This window comes from Citrus clementina, unplaced genomic scaffold (genome assembly GCF_000493195.1).
Source record: "Citrus clementina cultivar Clemenules unplaced genomic scaffold, Citrus_clementina_v1.0 scaffold_8, whole genome shotgun sequence".
Taxonomy (NCBI): Eukaryota; Viridiplantae; Streptophyta; class Magnoliopsida; order Sapindales; family Rutaceae; genus Citrus; species Citrus x clementina.
The window spans coordinates 3,953,384-3,975,961 of NW_006262022.1; the positions used below are offsets into that span (position 1 = coordinate 3,953,384).

The window sequence follows — 22,578 nt, forward strand, 5'->3', positions numbered from 1 at the left end:
CGAATACAAAAGACTATGAGTGGGGAGAGACAATTATTTAAATTTGTAGTGATAAAAAAAGAGTTATTTTAATTTTTTTTTTATAATAATACTTCAATGATGAATGTGACATTTATACTTACTACCTGAAGTAATTAATTAATTAATCACCCATGAAAAAAATTAATACAACCTAAACCTTATACCTTTTTAGTTAAAAATATGCTGTATTTTCTTCTTAACCATGGTCGATTATCTCTCCACCAATATCATAAAATAACACCATCATTCAGTTGAGTCACTGTCAGTATAGACAGGTTCCTCTTCCTCCTGCTTCAGAATCTCCTTTGCATATTTAAGAGCTTCATCTACAGTCTCAGGCTCCGAGGCAGTAACCAGTGAAACAAACAAATTACGACCAGTTAGAAAACGGAACCACCTCTTGAACTTCACCGCAATGTAGTGGGCGGCATATTGAACCAGCGGCGTGTTGTTATTTCTTCTCCTAGTGCTGTGGTGATTATGACTGATCACCGGGTTGAAGTTTGCAAACCATTCACATCGAGAGAGAGGAACTTCTTGGATCTTTTCCTCTAGCATATCATACTTGCTGAGTATCAGAAGGAAGTTCTTTTGATTGAAGTTGGATGAATGACAATGTTTTGGAAGAGCTGCCTGCTTGCCAACATCTTGTTGGTGCAAAACCCTTTGCTATCTTCAAAATATTCATCATAGTCGGTCAACGAAACACAAAAGAGGACCATATCAACATCTTCAAACATTTCTAGCCACTTGCAGTTCTCCCCAAGGATTCTTGGATTCACTGTAATGAGTTGATAGCTGCAAGTACTAAGCAAAAATTGGTAAGTTAGATGAACAATTCATAATCATACACTGTTTCCCACTTTCACGCAACTTATGCCAAACATCCATCGCTGCTGTAAAAGATTATTCATATTTGATTGCTAGAACATTTCATGCCAAAAAAGAGAAATAAATAAATAAACAGATATCAAGTATGAAATTCCAATGCTTGCAGTAAATCTAACGTGTTCTTGAAGTTGAAAGGCAATTAATTGATTTTTTTTTTTTTTTTTTTTTTTTTTGGTGTTTTGCCAAGCCAAGTAGGACCTAACTTAGCTTATAACTTCCAGTTCCAACAGAATTTCAGACTCAATTCACTGATGACAAAAACTCCACTCAAACTTGTTTAAGCCACTCAGAATTCAATCTGCAAGCTAGAACCACCACCCTTGAAGTCCTTTCATTCGATAGCTAAATCTCACAATGGCATTTATAGAAAAAGCAATAGCAAAAAATAAGCAAAGTGCAATACATTTTTGGCTTATACAAAGTAAATTTAAAGCACAGATTGGGAAGTAACCTGAGCAAGGGATCATGCTGATTGGAAGAGTCACTTATGGAGTTCTCTTGTGTTTGCTCTGGAAATAAAAGCCCATCGGTTGACGTAAGTCCCCCAATGTACATGATATCCATATCTGAGGTCTCATAGCCAGCTGCCTTTGAAATCTCAACAGCCTGAGAGGGAAACTAATGTTCACATTAAAAAATTAACAAACAGTGCATTAAAAAGTAACAAACAGTGTATTACAAGTCACAACAATCATCTTTCCTCGTTCAAGCTTTCAAGAAATAATACAAGAAGAGAACGGATGGTATAAATCCAGAATGCCTTTCATTTTAGTTTCAAACAATACTTTTATGAAATATGCCTTCTGAAGTGACATAGGATAAGAAAGCACATGCTCAATAAGTAGCCAAAATTTACGAATATTAAATATATACCTGGATTTTTAAATTACAGTACAGATCATACATATATCGACAATTATGACCTATCTATGGAATAAAGGATGCAATTCAAGATCACTGGATGATCATCAGGCAAATGAAATAAACAATAAACTCCAGCTACTGTATTTTAAGCATCAGCGGCAATGTGATGATATGAGACCACATTGTATGTAGCTTTTTATGTGCAATAAAAACCCTCTTCATACTAAAGTACAATTACACTATTTATTGTACTTTTAATGAATGTTGTTAAACAATGAAATCTTAGACTAGTGGCAAAATAATTTAATATGTTGCCCTTGTGAATAAGTACGCTACATCTGATACAAATTTTCAAAATCAACTAACATGTTCTATAACATCTTTCCTTTTGAAATCTTGAGGTCCTAGAAACAACACCACAAGGTGACTTCATAATAGGATATAATATAAGCCATCCGATATTCACCTGTCAGATTAATTATACATGAATAATAGCACATGTATTAGACAAAGTTTCTTACAATTTCCAATAATTCTTACCCGTTTATATATGGTACTTGTGCCAGAGTTGTGTTCACCAAGAAGAAGAAGTTTAACATTAACACCATTCACTTCATTGCCGCAGGGATTCTCAGAATCAGGAGGAGTTGGCAAAGACAATAAAGCACAAACTAGTTTCATTGTACTCTGTAAAGCACATACATGGTAATCACTGATCAGAAATTAAGGTATAGTTAAACTAAGAAAGCCAGTGCACATCAATATGCAGACATACCTTGTCCCATATACGCCCCTTTACATTCTTCATTCCCTCTTTCCGGTAGGAACCATCGGCGCTGACCCAAAAGTGAGGTTGTCCTTCACATTGCACTCCTGCTAACTGCAGCATTAAACAGAATAGCATGGATCTTAATTTTAGAAATGCTGAATTTCAAATGAACATAAATCGTTCACTAAAATAACCTTAAGCATCCAGAGCTCTTTTCTAGTAATCTTCCGATTATTGATCACGACATTTGTATTTCCGTTGCTAGCATTTATCATTATCTGACCCCCAACATTCAGCCGGGGGCTTATAATCTGGCAAGGCCCGTGTCCTATCTGTTCAATCAAGCTAGAATATTAATTCGATCATGGTGCAATGGAATTAAAAAAAAAAACTATAAAAGAAAATTAAACAGTAACAGCAGTTTCTGGTGTTTACCTCACCCCAAAAACCCAACACTTTATCGTACCAATAGGTTCCACGATTCAGCTTTTTTGGAGGGTTTGGGCAGCTCAGTAGTATAACCAACTCTCTCTCGGACAGAGGTTCTCCATTCACAAAAACACGTTCTCGCGGTAACTGATTTGCTTTGCACGATATTTCTGATCTCATTATTTGTTTAACTTCTGTCTCAGTCAGCAACCCTTTGAGAATCCCAGAACACTTCCACAGGCTTAGTCTCTTAGAAGCATCTAGCCTGAAACCAATGCAAGTAACACATATTCTTCCTTCTGGCATCGAATCCATTGCCCATAGCACACAGCTAGAACAATACCTTGCACCACAAACAAAGCAGAACTCTTTCTTGGTGAACCGATTTCCTTTCAAGCATCGATAGCATGAACCTTTCTTCCCTTTCCTTACTGCCTTTGGCTTCTCATGGATGCTTTCAAACTCAGAATAATCAGATTCTTCATAAACTGCATCACTAGGGTCAGGGTCACGGAAAGTAATGACCGACGGTTTTCTAACATGGCCATGGCCAGGAGCTTCTTCCTCATTAAATCCCTTCTCTTTGCAGGAAAACACCTCAGATGAAACACTGTGTGAACTTGCGCCTGATTCCCCTGACTCTGAGTTAGCAGGATTCATATAATCATGAAATCCTGCATTAGTGCCATCGTTGCTATCATCAGGCAATTCATTGTTTACAGGCAAATTATCGTGACAGTTGGGGCTATTTGATTCACCAGAACTTCCTATTCCATTAGATGACGTAGGCATGCACACATCTAGCCTGGAACCGACACAAGCAGCACATGTTCTTCCTTCAGGCATTGACCCCATTGCTTTCACCACACAGTTACAACAATACATTGCATCACAAAATATGCAAACGTCCATCTCAGAAGATCGATTTTCTTGCAAGCATTGACAGCACGAACTTTTCTTCCCATGCCTTTCAGCCTTTGCTTCAGAGCTATCAGATTCTTCACGGACTGCATCACTTGTCTCAGGATCATCAGAAGTAACAACTGATAGTCCTCCAGCACTGTAAGGAGTTTCTTCGTCGTTACAATATCCCTCCTTGCCTCGTGATAGGGGCATGTTTATAGTTTGTTTCTCTTCATAAACGGGAGTCTCAAGAAGTTTCTTTTTTATCAAACGTAGTCCAAGCTCAACATCATTGATTTTCATCCGTTCTCCAGGTAGTTCAGCAGAACAAGCAACTCCAATTTCACATATTGAGTTCAAGCATTCCAGGATTATGCTACGTTGAGTACTGCTTGAAGGTGCCTTCTTGTACTTGTACACTGTTTCCTCTTCTTCAATTTCCTTAAAAAATAAAGTATCCACAATCTCTTCCACTCGTTCAGGCAAAGCGGATTGTACCCAGTTCTGAAGGTTCAAATTATCTTTGAACATGTCATCACTGGGTCTGAGTCCTGTGAACATTTCTAGCAAAAGGATGCCGAAACTATAAACATCACCATATGATGAAGTCTCATGTCCCATGCCATACTCTGCATTAAACAAGTCAAATATTTCCTTTGTCAATCAGTAATGAACTTCAAAGATCGAACTGTAATTTATAGATACAAAAATATTATATAGATACCTGGAGCAATGTAGCCAGTTGTTCCTTTGACACCGATGGAGCTTGTTTGCTCATTAGTGGCTTCAAGAAATCTTGCTATGCCAAAGTCAGCTACACATGCAGTCATTTCATCATTAAGAAGAATATTACTCGGTTTTATGTCACAGTGAGCTATTGGTGGCTTACAACCAAGGTGCAAATATTCAAGTGCAGAGGCTACATCAATGGCTATGTTCAGTCTCTCAAGCGAATTTAAATTCCCTGGCGCCTTGTGTCTTTTATCTTCTTCAGTAATTGGATGAATCCACTCCTCTAGGCTTCCATTAGGCATGAACTCATAAACAAGGGCCTTAAAGTCATTGCCTTGATAATCAACTCTGGAACAAGCAGTGACAACCTTGATAATCTTTCGATGTATGATGTTCCTCATGACCTCACACTCAACAGTGAAACTCTTGGAAGCATCATGATGAAGAAAGTTAAAAACCTTGATTGCAACTGCTGGTGCACCCTCAAAGAGAATTCCTTTATAAACAGAGGCAAAGTTGCCTGCACCAATCAAATTTTCTGAGGAGAAACCCTTAGTGGCACTATAAAGCGCTTCGTATGACACATACGGGAAATCTAAATCTATTGAAATGCTTGGAGTAGGATTCCCTCTTTTCTTCATGCACATCAACCGACAAAAAAGAGAAGATAGTGCCAAAGTAAGTACTAGAAGCCCGCAGTCAATAGCAATCACCAATTTCAGAGGAAGGGTTGATCTGTTCTGTTTAGTTTTCTTAGAAACACATGTTGGCAGCTGAAATTCGGGTATGCCACCGCAAAGCTTATTGTTTCCGAAAACTGAAGTAGCACTCGCATTCTTAAAAATTCCTTCTGTTGGTATCATGCTCTCAAAGTTGTTGTGAGAGAGATTCAAGTTTTGCAGAAATTTAAATCCAGCCAAGAATTCAGGAATTTCACCTGAAAGATTGTTTTGAGACAAATCCAGAACTTTGAGACCTCTTAAAGGACTCAAAGATAAACCAATAGGACCTTCGAATAAGTTTCCGTGCATGTCTAATTGTTCCAAACTAGTACAACTAACAAAGTTATTAGAAACAGCACCTGATAAAAGGTTCACAGAAACATTAAATATTGATAATGATGAGAGACCAACGAGTTGTGGAGATAAGGTGCCACTGAGATTGTTATTCGAAAGATCAACTGCTACCAAGTTGTTGCATTGGCCAAAGCTTGGTGGGACGGTGCCCTGAAGAAAATTGTCACTTAAATCCAGTTGAATTAACATTTTCAAATTTCCAATAGAAATTGGAATATTTCCGGAAAATCTGTTTCCGTGTAAGTACAAAATTTTTAAATTTTGGAGATCTCCTATGGCATGGGGAATGGTACCTGACAGTTGATTGTTCCACATTTCCAGCCTCTGCAAGTTGACAAACTTCCCAATCTCAGTAGGGATGTTTCCAACTATTTTATTATTTTGGAGATGTAATTTTTGAAGAAAGCTCAAATTTCCAATGTAAGGCGATATAGAGCCTCCAAGCTGAAGGGACTGCAGGTCCAAAATCGTGACTCTCTGGTGCCTCGGGGTACAAGTAATACCACGCCACTTGCAATAATGGATGGAGCTATTCCACGAGGCTAAAACTCCAAAAGGGTCATCAGTGATCTTGGACTTGAATTCAAGCAAGGCTACTCCATCTGTTGCATTCCCTGCAACAACTATAGAAGCCCTTACGTCAAGAAAACAGAACACAAGGATAGCAGTTAGAGTCAAAAATGACCAATACACTTTTATGCCCATGTTGGATACGGCAAATTTTTTAACTTAGTAGCTGATATCTGGTGGAATTGTTTTTTCAAAATTTGAGGTTCAAGAACGGCAGGCAGGGCACTGAAGTCTGAGCTCTATCAAGTCAATGCAAACAGGAAAATAACTAAGAATGATAATTATGAGCTAGGAAACAGAGGTAAGGTCAGGATAAAACAAAAACCATTGCGTGTAAAGAGAGATTGATTTTATATGACATATCTTATCATACATCTTATCATAAAGGAAAAGGAAACATTAGAAAATGATTATTAGGGTTTGCACCATAACTGAAAGGCAATTTCCAATACAATTACATAGCCTTTTTGCTTTTTACTACGTAATTTACTCTGGACCACTTAAGCTACATTTACGTCCAGCTCTAATATGCGTGTGAGCGTGTCTATGAATGAAAATAATTAGTACGTGCTCGGTAGAATTATTAATGTGGGTTGGCCCACAATTGAAAGGCAATTTACAATAGAACTTCACAGCTTTTTTGCTTTTCACTTCTTAATTTACTCTGGACCCATAAGCTGACTCAACAGTTAAGTCCAGCCAGCCACTCGGCCAGCCAGCCAGCTTTTTTGCTTTTCACTTCTTAATTTACTCTGGACCCATAAGCTGACTCAACAGTTAAGTCCAGCCAGCCACTCGGCCAAAGGTCGAGTGGTCAGGGCTGCTGCCCTCCAAGTTGGAGGGCAGCAGTTCGAACCCCCACAAATATATTGTGGGGGTATTTTCTTTCTCAATTAAATTTGAGTAAAAACAGTCTTCTTTCTTATCTAAGTGTGAGGAGTAGACATCCCTCGAATATTTGTGAGGGTTAAAATTTGGGCAGCGCTCCATTAGTATTGATGAGAGTTGGTTCCAGTAATAATCTGATTTGTAAATATCAGTTATAGTCTCATGTAATATGAGTTGTAATCTGAATAATAGTATCATGTAATAATAAAAAAAAAAACAGTTAAGTCCAGCCCTAGGCGTGTATTTATGAATAAAAATGATAAGTATGTGTCAGGTCGAATTATTCTTAGAAAGGAAAAAAATTACTAAGATGGTCTAGTGCTATATTTGTTCATAAAGCTTTCAATTTATAGAGTCAGATTGCAATTTGATTGCTATCTCTCTCTTTTTTTTTAATCTCTCTAAATTTAAAAATTTAGGTTATTCATAGTAAAGTCTTCCATGCTTCACTTCAAAAACATCATGAGTAGGGTAACGCCCAAGCCAAGAATGATTCTGATTCGGAGTTAACGGTGGTCCAGTGGAGGAGGTAAATGACTATTAAATAAAATATTCTATCAAAACGATTATTTCTTAAACGTCAGGGGAGGCAAGTGATAATTCCCTTGTTACTATTACTCTCTCACCTAAAACACTACTGAGCTCAAGTGCTAATCTCAGTTACCGACGCAGAGGTCAACGCCTGCAGTTCATCTCGGGTTGGGTCTGACCATGCAGAATCTCCACGGGTAATTTCCTCTTCCTCATCTGCTGTTAAGTTACTGAGAGAGAATGATTGTAACGATTTCACACCTATTATATATCCATCTGCAGAGATTCTTTAATTGCTAACTTGATCAGTTTTATAAGTTTATTTCACTTGTTTGAGGAATCCAAAGTAAGTTGTCATCACTCTACAATCTATGTGACAATGATTCACTTTAATTTGCAACGCGGTCGAAGTGGGGTTCATTATGTGGGTCTAAAATTTGAAGCGTGTGAAATGGAAGTACTTAGACAAAACTTAAGAGATATATAGTGAAATTTCAATTGTTTAGTGTGGCTTTGCCAAGAAGGTTTTATAAAACTCTTGGACCCACGAATTTGGAGTGTCGTACTTCTACGGAATTCATAGGATTCAACAAGCAATTGATATTTGACGGTCAAGTGTGTAGTCTTGTTTGTAGTAGCGATCCTTATATATCTAATAGACAAAAATGGAGAGAGATATATAGTTAAATTTCAATTTTTTTCTTTTTTTTAAAGGTAAGGGAGTGGGCAAACCCAAATACAATTTTTACCCCCCTTACCACCCCTAAGAATCGAATCCAGATTTTTAGTAGAGGCTACAGCTGTACTGCAGTCAACCCGACCACGCACTTGGGGCCTAGTTAAATTTCAATTGTTTAGTGTGGCTTTGCTTCATTACAAACCCTTTTTAAATGCATCATTACTCAGCATCATTTCATCAGAAAAATCATTACGAGCCTTGAGTCATTTATATCACATGATGACGTCAAATTCGGTTTCTTTATGGTGCATTATACGTTGTAGTCTTCTTGCTTCAGTAGCACTGATCATAGAAGCATTTTGTTGGTTGATTTTGACTTGCTTCTAATAGATTATTTACTAACTTTATTCGCATAAAAATGTAGAGGATTCCACCATTCTTTGCGAGAAAGTTTGGACATGAACTTACTGATGCTGCTACATTAACACTTCCTAATGGCCGTCAATCGCAAGTGAGCTTGAAAAAAGATGGGAGAAATGTCTGGTTTCGTGATGGTTGGCATGAATTTGTAGAAATTCATTCAATCACCCCTGGATATTTCTTAGTTTTTAAATACGAGAAGAATTCAAGGTTTCAAGTTCATATATTTGATACGACTGCTTGCGAGATTAAGTATCCGTGTATGAGTGAAGAATCAGAAAATGTCAAGGATGAGATGGTGGACAGTGAGGACTGTGTTGAGATAAGTAAACGGTTGTTTGCTCAAAAGAGCTCAAAATGGAACTGCAAGTTTGGAGCTTCACTTGAGAACTCAAAAGTAAAGTACAAGTGTGACCCAGGAAGCAAGAAGCGTAAAAAGGAAGAGTTGGCAGAGAAAAACGAATCAGATGAACTTGATTTGTGTGATTCACTTGGAGAAATGGGAATACGTGTTACTAAAAGACGTCGAATTTCAGCTGAAGGAAGGAAGAGAGCAATAAGAATTGCCACATCATTGAAGCTGAAAAATCCCACATTCTTGGTTATCTTGCAGCCAAGTGACAAAAATCATGCGGTAAGCTTTTAACTAAAATGTGATTGGGAGGCCTTGCTTGCCTTGCTTTTGAACTTTTGATATATACCAATTAGTTGCAACCATTTTTATTTTTTTATTTTTTATTTTTTTAAATTGTGCAGTATGTTCCAGCGAAATTTGCTAATGAGTTTTTTAGTAGAGATGCCAAATCTGTCAAAGTGCAAGTACTTAATGAAACAGAGAGGTCTCTGCTTATCCGATGGAGACATAAGGGGGGTTTCTTTTTATCAAAGGGATGGGCTGAACTTTCAAAGGACAAGAAATTGGCTGAAGGAGATATATGCATCTTCCAGCTTATCAGGAAGGAGGATTTTGTGCTTAAAGAGAGTGAATTTTAGCTGTTGACTGTAAGTTGGTGATGCTTTGAATCTAATGTCATGAGTGAGAGTGAATGACAGCTTGGATTTTGTTTCACATTTTGTAACCGGATTGTATTTTCTTATTCTCAGCATAGACAAGCATTTGCTAACGTTTAGCTATCTTGACTTATAGGCTTCTCTGTGGAATAGTTTTTGAACAAGCTGCAGGAACAATCTTGCACGTTCATTGTTTTCTGTAGAAAATCAAATGTTTTTATGCCCTTTTTTTCTTTTTTCAAATCTTGAAATGATCCAACAACATATATGGCAGAATCTTCATGACAGGTTAAGTGAGCATTACTCAAAAAGACAATTTATTTCAATTTTCTTTAAACTTGCAGCATTTGGTGGTGAATAAGGGTGTTCGCGGATTGGATTTTGCAGATTAAACATTAATTCATATCCGATCCATGATTTTACGAATTGTAAAGTTTCAATTCAATCCAATCCAATTCATGGATTAGTGAATTCAATCCATATGTCTACTGATCGAATGCGGATTCAACCTAATTCATATCCAATCCACCATTTTGCGGATTGATTTGCGGATTAAAAATTTTTAATTCTGTTCATTCTACAGACTAATTAAATAAAAAAAATCTTATATGAAAATAATTTTATTACTGATTAAATTCAAAATTAAAAAAGATTTAATTAAATTAAGTGTTTAAATAAAGATAGAATAATACATTCAAAGTCTCAAAATATAACATAGTGAAAAAAAAACTCATTTGTTTAAATCAATACATAAAAATTAACTGAAATTATAAAAATTAACTAAAATTAACTATTTAGAAAGCTATATTTGTTTATTTAATTATTCAATTATTTAATCATATTTATTATATATTTATTATCGTATACATTGTTAAAGGCTCCATTTTAACCCGTTGAAAATGGTTTCTGTCCCTTTAGTACTTATTAGTTTATTAGATTTTCTTGTTTATTAGTTGACATTTTCTTGTTTGTTTATAGCAAATATTGTTGTTATAAGTTATAAATTGCATTTTGAAGAGTTATATATGGTGAAATCTAGCTAAACTGTTCAGCAAGCCTTCGCTTCAGAGTGATCACTTTTAATTGAATCACATTGAAGCTCATTCCTTATAGAAAAGCATTGTTTTCATTTTAATAGCGTAAATTACCAACTTTTAGTCAGCTTTCTAACTGACTGATATTTTTGTCATGGTCTTGTGTCTCAGAAGATTACTTCAAATCCTTCTTTTCTCTTGTACTGAATGGGACATATCTTTTTTTTTTGTAGTCCTTATCTACAGTGACAGTAACTTTGTAACTGCTAGTGTTATGGAAGCACATTTTCTTGTTTACAGATACACAGTCATCTAACTTTGTTTGCTAAAATGCAGAAGATTCCTCAAAATTTTGTGGCAAGATTGGGGGATGAACTCTCATATGTCGCTACACTCACAAATCCTGGGGCTATGTTATGCGAGTAGGTATTACAAGAAAGGATGGAAAGATTTGGTTTGATGATGGCTGGAATGAATTATATTTCAGTATATAATGGTTGGAATGAATTATATTTCAGTATGTTTCCAGAAATTTTAATGCTCATGCCCATTTCTTAGCCAAATTTGGCTTAGAAGGAAATTCATGTGCTGTTTTGTTAGTTCAATACCAGCTGAAGTGCAATGTATTTGATGTGTTGTGAGTAATGAAAGGTTTACTTTCAGATTAAAAAAAAAAAAAGATTAAGGGGTTGTTTGTTTTTTTATTTATTTAGTGACTTAATTGACTTAATTATAATTAGTTAAGTTATTAAATTTATTTTTTTAAACTTGATAAAAAAATTTAATCATTAGATCATTAAGTTATTAAATCAATTTTTTATATTTTTACTTAATCTAAAAAGTCTAAATAATATCATTAAAATATATTCTCCAAAGTATCCCTATTTAATTCATTAATTTACATTCTTACCCAAATAAAATTTAATAATTAGCATTATCACATATTTTTATAACTTATGATAATACAATGATGGACTATTATTATTATTATTTTTTATTTTCTTCAACTTTACATTTTTTATGAATATTTTTCATATAAACACATCATAAACTACAACAAAATTAATAAACATATACCAATTAAGAATATTAAAAGAATATATTCAATTGAACATGATGTATGTTATGATAACATATTATCTTATTTATGTTTTTTGAGATATTTATTATTTTTTCATATTTATAATTTATAATGGCACAAATATAAAATAGAGTTGAACTATTGGCACCCCTTGATAATCCTTATAAAACCCCTCTCCTATTGCAATTACATTAAAGTACAAAATAAATCTAGTTATACTATTATATTTCTCTTTTCAACTCTTTATACCATACAACTACATCAAAGTCTTTTACAATTTTTATTTCCTCATAAACAACTTTTTCTTGAGAAATTTACAAAATTTATTTTTAATTAAAAATAAATAAATAATAGCTATTTGAGTCCACTTTAATTTACAAAACTTTCTAAACTTTCTATTTTCTAATAATAAGTTTTGTAAACTTATTTTTAATTTTAAAAAATAAATAATAGTTATTTGAGTCTACTTTAATTCTAGTTAATTTGTACATGTATTTGATTTTTTTGCGTAAAATATGTATGATTTAATAATTCAAAAATTTATGAAAACAATATTTGTAATTAGAGTTATTTGGAAGAAACTGAATTATTTTTCTTTTTGAATAAAAAAATTAAAAAAATAGAAAAGGATATTTTGGGAATTAAAATAGGTTTTGGTAAAAAAACGGTTTGAAAAGAAAGTTACAGGTTGCTATTAGCACCCCACTATATAAACTAATAGTTTTTATATCTTTTAAGTTAAAAACAAACAACTTAATATTTATTTTTAGTGATTCAAAATATATATATATATATATATAAAATTTAGATTCAGACATTCGGCTCTATTCAGAATTTTAACTAATTCAGATCTATTAAGATTTTAGACAAAAAAACAAATGCCACCTAAGGTTAGAGGTTATTTCCCTTATTTGAGATTATATCTTTATTTTTTTTTTTTTACTGTCTTTAACAACATTAACAAAATACTCATATAATTTTTTTTTCTTTAAATACTTATTCATTTATTCATATGATAAATAAAAAGTAAAGAAATGAGTTTTTTTTTTTACCAAAAGACTATTCAAATAAAAAAAATTTTATAATATTTTAATTAAGTTCTTCTCTCACAAAATTAAACTACCCTCAATTTTTTCAATAATATCAATAATGTTAAGCATCTCAATATTTGAGTCCTAATATCATATGTCACTCATCTATTGGATGATTTATTTTATAATTTGTAAAATTATTTAAACACCATCCAATGAATGAATGTCACATCAATTAAGATTCAAATTTAAATTTAAATGTTTGGATGCTTAGAATCACTAATGCAGTAATTATAGTACTTCTATCTTATAATCATGATATAAAAAACTAATGTGATATTATTTTATTAGTATTTTGAAAATTTAATTGTTGATATGACTCTTTAAATGAATAATAAAATCTTATTTAAAGAACTTTTTAATAATACTCTAATACTATAGTGTCATTTAATTGTTTAGAGAAAGAGAAAAAAATAAACATAAAAAAATAAGGGGAGACGCCTTTTTTTTTTTTTAATCCAAGCCAGGTGAGGCGTCGACCTCTAGTGGCAAATGCCAATCAACAACTTGCCTCCAATAATTTATTGAAGAAAAATGCTTCGTGTCGAGAAACACGAGAGAAAGATAAAAGAAACAATGAAGAAATGGGTAGAGAAAGAGAGAGTAAAATTATCTCGTCTTTCTCGTGCTTCTCTTTCTCTAGTACTACTCTTTATTGAAAAGATGAAAAGGAATATAAAATTATGCATTAATGTGTTAGCTGGCATACCCCGTTGTCTTTAATGTCTTAGTGCATCCCCCGATTCACGTGGAAGCATCGACTATCCAGTAGGGATGGCAATGGATTGGATTTGATCCAAGATCCATGTGATCCAAATCCAATCGGATCGGATTTGGATCGGTTTAAAATGGATTTGGATCGGATTTGGATATCGATGTGCGGATCTAAGACGGATCTGGAGCAGATATGGATCTATCTTAATATCTAAATCCATATCCATATCCACTCATATTTTAATTTTATTTTATTTTAAAAGTTTCTTAATAATTGTGGAATGATAATGATAATAAATTTTATTCATAGCATATTAGTAGTATTTACCATGAATTTAAACTCTTAAAACTTAAAGGTTAGTTTTGTAAATTTAAAGGTCAGCCAGCCTCAAAGCATGTACATGCAATATTCAAATTGCAATCCAAGTAATATAACCTGGTAATTTATTTTATCATATTGGCCAAATAATTTTTAAGGAATATAGTTATTCATATATTTAGTCAAATATGGTCATAATAAAAATAATAAAGGACTGAATATAAATCATATTTAATTTATATGTCATTATCTAATGTTGTAGGAATGAGGGTAGGGGTATCGTGGATACTAGAATGATGAAGGAGACAATAGAATATTAGATTGATCTTACTCCTGCAATTACTTCTGAATGATATTTTATTATCTTTCTTATTTGTTGTTTTGGTGTAGAAGTATAAGCTACAATATTTATTATATTTTTGAGAAAAATTATATAATTTATTTGTTATCAATACATTTTAGCCTTCAATTTTCAATCTAAAAAATTATTACTTTTTTATTACGAAATTTTAGAATTCATGACGGATCTAGAGCAGATTTGGATTTTAATTTTTTTTTGGATTTGGAGCAGATATAGATATTTATTTCTTTTTTGGATCTGGATATGGAGCGAAAAATATGAATTCATAACGGATCTGGAGCAGATACGGATCTTGATTTTTATTATGGATTTAGATCTGGAGCAGAGTAGATCCAACCCATATCTGCCCCATTGTCATCCCTACTATCCAGGGCTATAAAAGTATTTTTGAGCATCATGTCTTCTCCTTCGGGATCGGGCCTCACCCTTTTCTTGGAAGGTTGAAAAAAATGCGAAGAATTATGAGATTTAAATAGTAATAATATCCTCTTAATAACAATTATCATGAGGGTGTCGCATAAATCTCAGTCCCACCGTGTATTAAAAAAAGAAAAAGTCTACTTCCCCCGATCCTGGAGGAAGCATCGTATAGGCTAATTAAAAGTCTTTTTGTGCATTTCGGAGAAAAGTCTTTTGTGCATGATCACCAGGCACGCACTACTTTATAAAATCAAAAAGAAATATGAGATTTGAACAAATATTTAAACAAATTAAAGGGCAAAAAAAGGGGCAGACCAACACATGCTACGCCCGTCCAGACAAAGGCCTTCCGAGGGGCATGGTTATCTTTTTTTTGTCTTCAGGACAAACAGGAGTCTCAAGAATTTTCTTTCTAATCAAACGCAGTCTTGACTCAACATCATTGAGTTTCATCCTCTCTCTAGGACGTTCAGCCGAACAAGCAACTCCAATTTCGCATATAGAATTGAAGCATTCCAAAATTATGCTGCCGTGAGTACTAGTGCTTGACGAAGATGATGCCTGCATGCACATTGTTCTGTCCTCTTCAATTTCCTGAAGATTGAAATCATTCACAATCTCTTCTACTCGTTGAGACAAAGCCATTTTAACGAAGTTACGAACGTTCAACTTCCCTGTGAATATATGGGTGCCAATGTAAAATAACTTGAGTGGAAAAAAAAATGTCTGAGTTTGAATACGCCTCGCATGAATGAGAGAAAATTGGATTGCTGTTAGCCTACAATAATAATAATTTTTTTAAAAAAAAAAACTTGCCTGTGAACATGGCATCAGTGGGTCTGATTCCTGCGAACATTTCTAATAAAAGAACTCCAAAACTATACACATCACCATATGTTGAAGCCTCAAATCCCATATACACATCACCATATGTTGAATCCTCAAATTCCATATCATAGTCTGCATTAAAAATGTCAAATACTGTTAGCAACACTTTAAAGTACCGGATGACGCATTTGAATGTACTTTCACAGATCTGAGAAATTATTTTTCTTATGAAACTGTAATTAATAAATAAAAAACAGAGTACGTGGAGGAATATAGTCAGTAGATCATTTGATACCGATGAAGCGGCTTTGTTCATCAGTGTCCGGAAGAAATCTTGCCATGCTAAAGTCACCAACATGTCCAATCATTTCATCATCAAGAAGAACATTGCTGGGTTTGAGGTTACAGTGAGCTATTCGAGGTTGACAATCACAGTGCAAATACTTAAGTGCACGTGCTACATCAATGGCTATGTCCAGTTTCTTTTTAATAAGAAAATCAAAATTCAACAACCTCCAGTGTGTATCATCTTTACCATGCAACCACTCCTCTAGGCTTCCATTAGGCATGAACTTGTAAACAACAGCCTTAAATCTTGCGCCTTGATAATCAACTCCAGAAACTGCAGTGAAAACCCTGACAATATTCCGATGTCTGATGTTTATCGCGGCCTTGCACTCAGATTTGAAACTCCTGGCACCACCAGGACGAATAAGGTTAAACACCTTCACCGCAATTGTTGTACCATCAAAGAGAGTTCCATTATAAACAGAGCCAAAGTTGCCTGCACCAATCAGATTTGCTGAGGAGAAACCATTAGTAGCATCGTAGAGATCCTTGAATGATAGGTTATTTATAGCTTGTTTCTCTTCATAAACAGGAGTCTTAAGAAGTTTCATTTTTATCGAGCGTAGGCTTGACTCAACATCATTGATGTCCATCCGTTCATCTGGCAGTTCAGCAGAGCAAGCAACGCCAATTCTGCATATTGAGATCAAGCATTCCAAAATTATGCTACTCTGAGTACAAGTTGAAGATGCCTTCTTGTACAATGTTTCCTCTTCTTCAATTTCTTGAAAAAAAGCAACATCCAAAATCTGTTCTGCTCGTGCAGCCAAAGCTGATTTAACAAAATTACGAAGGTTCAAATCATCTTTGAACATGCCATTATTGGGTCTCAGTCCTGTGAACATTTCTAGCAAAAGGATGCCGAAACTATACACGTCACCGTATGATGAAACCTCACTTCCCATTCCATACTCTGCATTAAACGTGTTAAATATGGTTACCACAAGTTAAAGGACTCGATGACTCATATAACTGCACTTTTTTTTTTTTTCAATAAATGACATTACAAGGTAGATATATTTACAATCAGAAATATATTGGAACCTCGTAAATCAACTAAATGAAAGTGTCATTTCGATATTTGGGCCAAGAACAAGCTAGATTTAGTCAAAATATTCTATAAAATCAACCTCCAAATGCACATGGGAGGACTCAAGAATGATGTTAGGAGGTGATCACTACTCTGCACTTTCTTAAAACGGGAGAAAATATTGAGAAATTTCATTTGCTTATCGGACTGTAATTAATAAGTATAAAAAGTGGAATACCTGGAGCAACATAACCAATGGTTCCCATGACATCAATGAAGCTTGTCTTCACTGGAAGAAATCTTGCTATGCCAAAGTCACCCAAATGTGCCGTCATTTCATCATCAAGAAGAACGTTGCTGGGTTTGAGGTCACAATGAGCTATCGAAGGTATGCAATCATTGTGCAAATAGTTGAGTGCACTGGCTATATCGATGGCTATGTTTAATCTCTTAAGTGAATTTAAATTCCTTGGCGCCTTGTGTCTTTCATCTTCCCCATTAATTGGATGCAACCACTCCTCTAGGCTTCCATTAGGAATGAACTCATAAACAAGGGCATTAAAGTCCTTGCCTTGATAATCAGCTCCAGAAAATGCAGTGACAACCTTGACAATATTTCGATGTCTTATTTTCCTCATGATCTCGCATTCAGCTACGAAACTCTCGGAACCACCAGAATAAGCAAGGTTAAACACCTTCACTGCAGTTGTTGTACCATCAATGAGAATTCCTATATAAACAGAACTGAAATTGCCTGCAGCAATCAGATTTGTCGAGGAGAAACCATTCGTAGCTTTGTAGATTTCTTGGTATGTCAGTTTTAGGAAATTTGTTGAATTAGGATTCTCTCTTGGTATAGAATTCCCTCTTCGAGTAGGATTCTCTCTTTCATTCTTCCATACCAAACAATATAACACAGAATGTAGTATCAAAGAAAGTAATAGAAGCCCAATGTCAATAGCAATCACCAATTTCGAATGAAGGGTCGATCTCTTCCTTTTAGTCTTCTTAGGAGCACATGTTGGCAGCTGAAATTCAGGTATGCCACCGCAAAGCTTATTGTTCCCCAAAACCAAAGTAGCACTCGTATTCTTAAATATTCCTTTTGTTGGTAACATGCCCTCAAAGTTATTGTAAGAGAGATTTAGGTTTTGCAACAATTCAAATCCAGCCAAAAATTCAGGAACATCACCTGAAAGATTGTTTTGAGACAAATCCAAAACTCTAAGAACTCTCAAAGAACTCAAAGATGAACTAATAGGACCTTCGAATAAGTTTCCATGCATATCTAATTGTTCCAAACCAGTACAACTACCAAGATTATTGGAAATGCCACCTGATAAAAGGTTTCCAGAAACATTTAATAATGATAACGCTGAGAGACCAATGAGTTGTGGAGATAAGGTGCCGCTAAGATTGTTATTAGAAAGATCAACAGCTACCAAGTTCTCGCATTGGCCAAAGCTTGATGGGATGGTGCCCTGAAGAAAATTGCCACTCAAATCTAGTTTGATTAACATTTTCAAATTTCCAATAGATATTGGAATATTTGCTGAAATTTTGTTTTTATGTAAGTTCAAAATTCTTAAATTTTGTAGATCTCCTATGGCAGAGGGAATGGTACCTGATAATTGATTATTCCACAATTCCAGCCTCTGCAAGTTGACTAACTTCCCAATCTCAGTAGGGATGTTTCCAACTATTTTATTATTTTGGAGATGTAATTTTTGAAGAAAGCTCAAATTTCCCATGTGAGGTGATATAGAGCCTCCGAGTTGAAGGGACTGCAAGTCCAAAACTGTGACGCTCTGGTGTCTTGCAGCACAAGTAAAACCATGCCACTTGCAATAATGGATGGAGCCATTCCATGAGGCTAGAACTCCAAGAGGGTCATCAATGATCATGGACTTGAATTCAAGCAGGGCTACTTCATCTGTCTCATTCCCTGCAACAACTGTAGAAGCCCTTGCACCAAGAAAACAGAACACAAGGATGTCAGTAACAGCCAAAAATGACCAATACACTTTGATGTCCATGTTGGATACGGCAAATTTTTTTACTTAATAGCTGATATCTGGTGGAATTGTTTTGTCAAAATTTGAGGTTCAATGCAAACAAGACAATAATTAAGAATGATAATTTTGAGTTGGGAAACAGAGGTAAGGTCAGGTTACAGCAAAAATCATTACGTGTAAAGAAAGATTGGTTTTATATGAGAAATCTTATCATAAAGGAAAAGGAAACATTAGAAAATGATTAATAGGGTTTGCACCATAACCGAAAGGCAATCTCCACTACAATTCCATAGCCTTTTTGCTTTTGAGTCAGCCTACCATGCAGCGCTGTATCTCATACAGTGCATGCATGCAACTGGTACAACCGGTTTTTAACCGGATAATATAATGAAAATTATATTTTTATTTGTTTTTAATGTGAAAAAATTATGAAAAAAATTGGAAAAAAGGATAAAATTGTAATTAAATGAGGAAAAAGATTGTAATAATTTAAAATTTAAAAATAGTATAAAAAATATAAAAAAAAATTAACATATCACAAAATGGTTACATTCCTACTTATTTTGTCACATTCCAATATTTATAATGCATATTTCAAGTTTACTTTTCAAATTCCTATTTTTCGTGGTTATTTATCTAAATTTTGGTACGTTGTTTCAACTCGTTTTCCCACTAGTTTTTGGTTTCATATATCCACTCTTTTCATTAACTTTCAGCTTTTTAGGTGTATATTTCAAGTTTATTTTTATATCTCTGTAATGTATTAAACTTTATCTATTTTTTGGTAAATTGTTCCGATTTATTTTTCTACCACTTTTTGGTTCTATATTCCTACTATTTTTATTGAATTTCAATATTTTGGGTAAATATATCAAGTTTAGTTTTTATATCCTTACTTCTCATTTGAATTTATTAAATTCTTGGTAAATTATTTCAACTTTTGGGTTAATTTTTTCAACTCTTGTTCCTACCACTTTTTAGTTCTATATTTCTACTCTTTTTATTGAATTCCAAAATTTTGTTTGGATATTTCAAGTTCAATTTCGAGATCCCTACTTTCCGTTGGAATTTATCAAATTTTTGGTAAGTTGTTTCAACTCATTTTTCCATCAGTTATTAATTATATATTTCCAGTTCTTTCATTAAATTTCCAGTTTTCAGGTTGATATTTCAAGTTTATTTTTTAATCTCAATGTTCTGTTAGACTTTATCTAATTATTGCTAATTTGTTTCAACTTATTTTTCCACTACTTTTGGTTCAATATTCCTACTATTTTTATTGAATTCCAATATTTTGGGTAAATGTATCAAATTTGCTTTTTAGATCCCTACTTCATGTTTAAATTTATCAAATTATTGTTAAGTTATTTCAATTTTTGGGTTAACTTCTTACACTCTTATTTTCACCACTTTTTGGTTTTATATTCCAACTATTTTCATTGAATTCTAACATTTTGCTTGGATATTTCAGGTTTAATTTCTAGATCTCGACTACTTGTTAAACTTTATCAAATTCTTGTTAACTTCTTCAAACTTTTAGGTTATGCCCTTCAACTCTTGTTCCACCATTTTTTTGTTCTATATTTCTACTCTTTTTACTTAATTCCAATATTTTTTGTGAATGTTTCGAGTTTATTTTTTGATCCCTACTTGTTGTTGGATTTATCAGATTTTTGGTAATTCTTTCCGAGTTTTAGGTTAAGCTCTTCAACTTTTTTTTCCACTACTTTTTGGTTTTATATTCCTACTCTTTTCATTGAATTCCAATATTTTACATAGATGTTTCAAGTTCATTTTTTAAATCCTATTTATTGTTGAAGTTTATCAAGTTATTGGTAAATACTTACAACTTTTGGGTTAAACTCTTCAATTGTTGTTTCCATAATTTTTTGGTATTATATTTCTATTCTTTTTATTGAATTCCAATAATTTAGGTAAATATCAAGTTCATTTTTTAGATCTCTACCTTCCGTTAAAATTTATCAAATTCTTTGTAAGTTTTTCCAACCTTTGGTTAACCTCTTCAACTTTTATTCCCATCAAATTTTGGTTCAATATTTCTACTCTTTTTATTGAATTCCAACATCTGGGTGAATGTTTCAAGTTTATTTTTTAGATCTCTATTTTTCATTGGAATTTATCAAACTCTTGTTAAGTTGTTCCAACTTCTCGGTTATGCTTTTCCACTCATTTTTCACCATTTATTGGTTCTATGTTCCTATTCTTTTTATTGAATTCCAACATTTGGGTAAATATATCAAGTTCTGTTTTTAGATCCCTGTTTTCCATTAAAATTTATCAAATTCTTTGTAAGTTGTTCCAACTTTTGGGTCAACGTTTTCAACTTATTTTCTTACCAAATTTTGGTCCTATATTCCTACTCTTTTTATTAAATTCCAATATTTGAGTAAATGCTTCAACTTTATTTTTTAGTTCTCTACTTTTCATTAGAATTTATTAAATTCTTGTCAAGTTGTTTCAATTTCTTTGTTAAGCACTTCCACTCATTTCCTACAATAAATTGGTTTCATATTCTTACTCTTTCAATTGAATTTCAATATTTTATGTGGATGTTTCAAGTTTATTTTCCAGATCCCTATTCATTGTTGGAATTTATCAGATTATTGGTAGATACTTACAACTTTTGGGTTAAGTTCTTCAACTATTATTACCACCACGATTTGGTTATATATTCCTACTTCTTTTATACTAAATTCCAATATTCTGGGTTAATATTTCAAGTTCATTTTTAAGATCTCTACTTCTCATTGGAATTCATCAAATTCTTTGTAAGTTGTTCCAACTATTGTGTTAACCTCTTCAACTCTTTTTCCACGATACTATATTCCTACTCTTTTTATTGAATTCCAACATTTAGGTGAATGTTTCAAGTTTATTTTTCGGATCTCTACTTTTCATTGGAATTTATCAAACTCTTATCAAGTTATTCCAACTTTTAAGTTATGCTCTTCCACTCATTTTTCCACCATTTTTTTGTTCTATATTCCCACTCTTTGTATTGAATTCCAATATTTTAATTAGATTTTTCAAGTTTATTTTTTATATTCCTACTTTCTTTTAATCAATTTCAACTTTATTTTCAAGATTTTTTGGTTACATATTCTAACTCTTTTTAGTGTATTCCAATATTTTGGCTAATGATCCAAGTTTACTTCATAAATTCATGATTTCCGTTATAATTTTTCAACTTTTTAGTAAATTATTCCCACTTTTAGGTTAAGTTATTCCTACTCTTTTACACCATACAATGGTTTTATGTTCCTATTATTTTCATTATATTCCAACACTATAGATACATGTTCCATGTCCTTTTTTTCCACTAATAATAATATTACTTTTTTAAAATAACAACAATATCAGTAAGGCCAATTATATATAACCCCTTATTATTTTAACAAATATCAATTTACTATAAAATACTGAAATTTTTTTTATTGCAACCCTTTATCATTTTCAACGTTTTGGGTCCTTAATTTAATTCCTTTTTTTTTAATCTTCGTTACTTCATAAGTTCTTATGAATTTGAATGTAT

At 33.3% G+C, this 22,578-nt stretch overlaps 4 protein-coding genes across 4 annotated transcripts; 1 reads left to right on the forward strand and 3 right to left on the reverse strand.

Moving 5' to 3' along the window:
* Nucleotides 1–232: 232 nt before the first annotated feature.
* On the reverse strand, nt 233–4,467 carry LOC18034696 (extra-large guanine nucleotide-binding protein 1). The gene is given in 7 exon segments (XM_024178993.1): nt 233–623; nt 626–819; nt 1,364–1,518; nt 2,317–2,463; nt 2,552–2,656; nt 2,740–2,877; nt 2,981–4,467. Coding segments are annotated over 7 exon segments (2,556 nt in total). The 5' UTR covers nt 4,439–4,467; the 3' UTR covers nt 233–264.
* A 105-nt stretch (nt 4,468–4,572) lies between these two features.
* Nucleotides 4,573–5,991, reverse strand: LOC112096157 (probable LRR receptor-like serine/threonine-protein kinase At3g47570). The gene is made up of 2 exons (XM_024179093.1): nt 5,979–5,991; nt 4,573–5,835 (listed from the first exon to the last, which is right to left on the reverse strand). Exon 2 carries the CDS (start codon nt 5,638–5,640, stop codon nt 4,573–4,575), a length of 1,068 nt encoding a protein of 355 aa, XP_024034861.1. The 5' UTR covers nt 5,641–5,835; nt 5,979–5,991.
* A 217-nt stretch (nt 5,992–6,208) lies between these two features.
* LOC18035586 (B3 domain-containing transcription factor VRN1) lies at nt 6,209–10,004 on the forward strand. The gene is made up of 5 exons (XM_006423055.2): nt 6,209–6,390; nt 6,477–6,556; nt 7,792–7,871; nt 8,778–9,407; nt 9,530–10,004. The coding sequence occupies exons 1-5, from the start codon at nt 6,209–6,211 to the stop codon at nt 9,764–9,766; spliced, it is 1,209 nt and encodes a 402-aa protein (XP_006423118.2). The 3' UTR covers nt 9,767–10,004.
* Nucleotides 10,005–15,128: 5,124 nt separating this feature from the next.
* Nucleotides 15,129–19,046, reverse strand: LOC18035624 (LRR receptor-like serine/threonine-protein kinase EFR). Its single transcript, XM_024179094.1, has 4 exons — nt 17,249–19,046; nt 15,928–16,893; nt 15,621–15,764; nt 15,129–15,478 (listed from the first exon to the last, which is right to left on the reverse strand). The coding sequence occupies exons 1-4, from the start codon at nt 19,044–19,046 to the stop codon at nt 15,129–15,131; spliced, it is 3,258 nt and encodes a 1,085-aa protein (XP_024034862.1).
* Between the last annotated feature and the right edge of the window lie 3,532 nt (nt 19,047–22,578).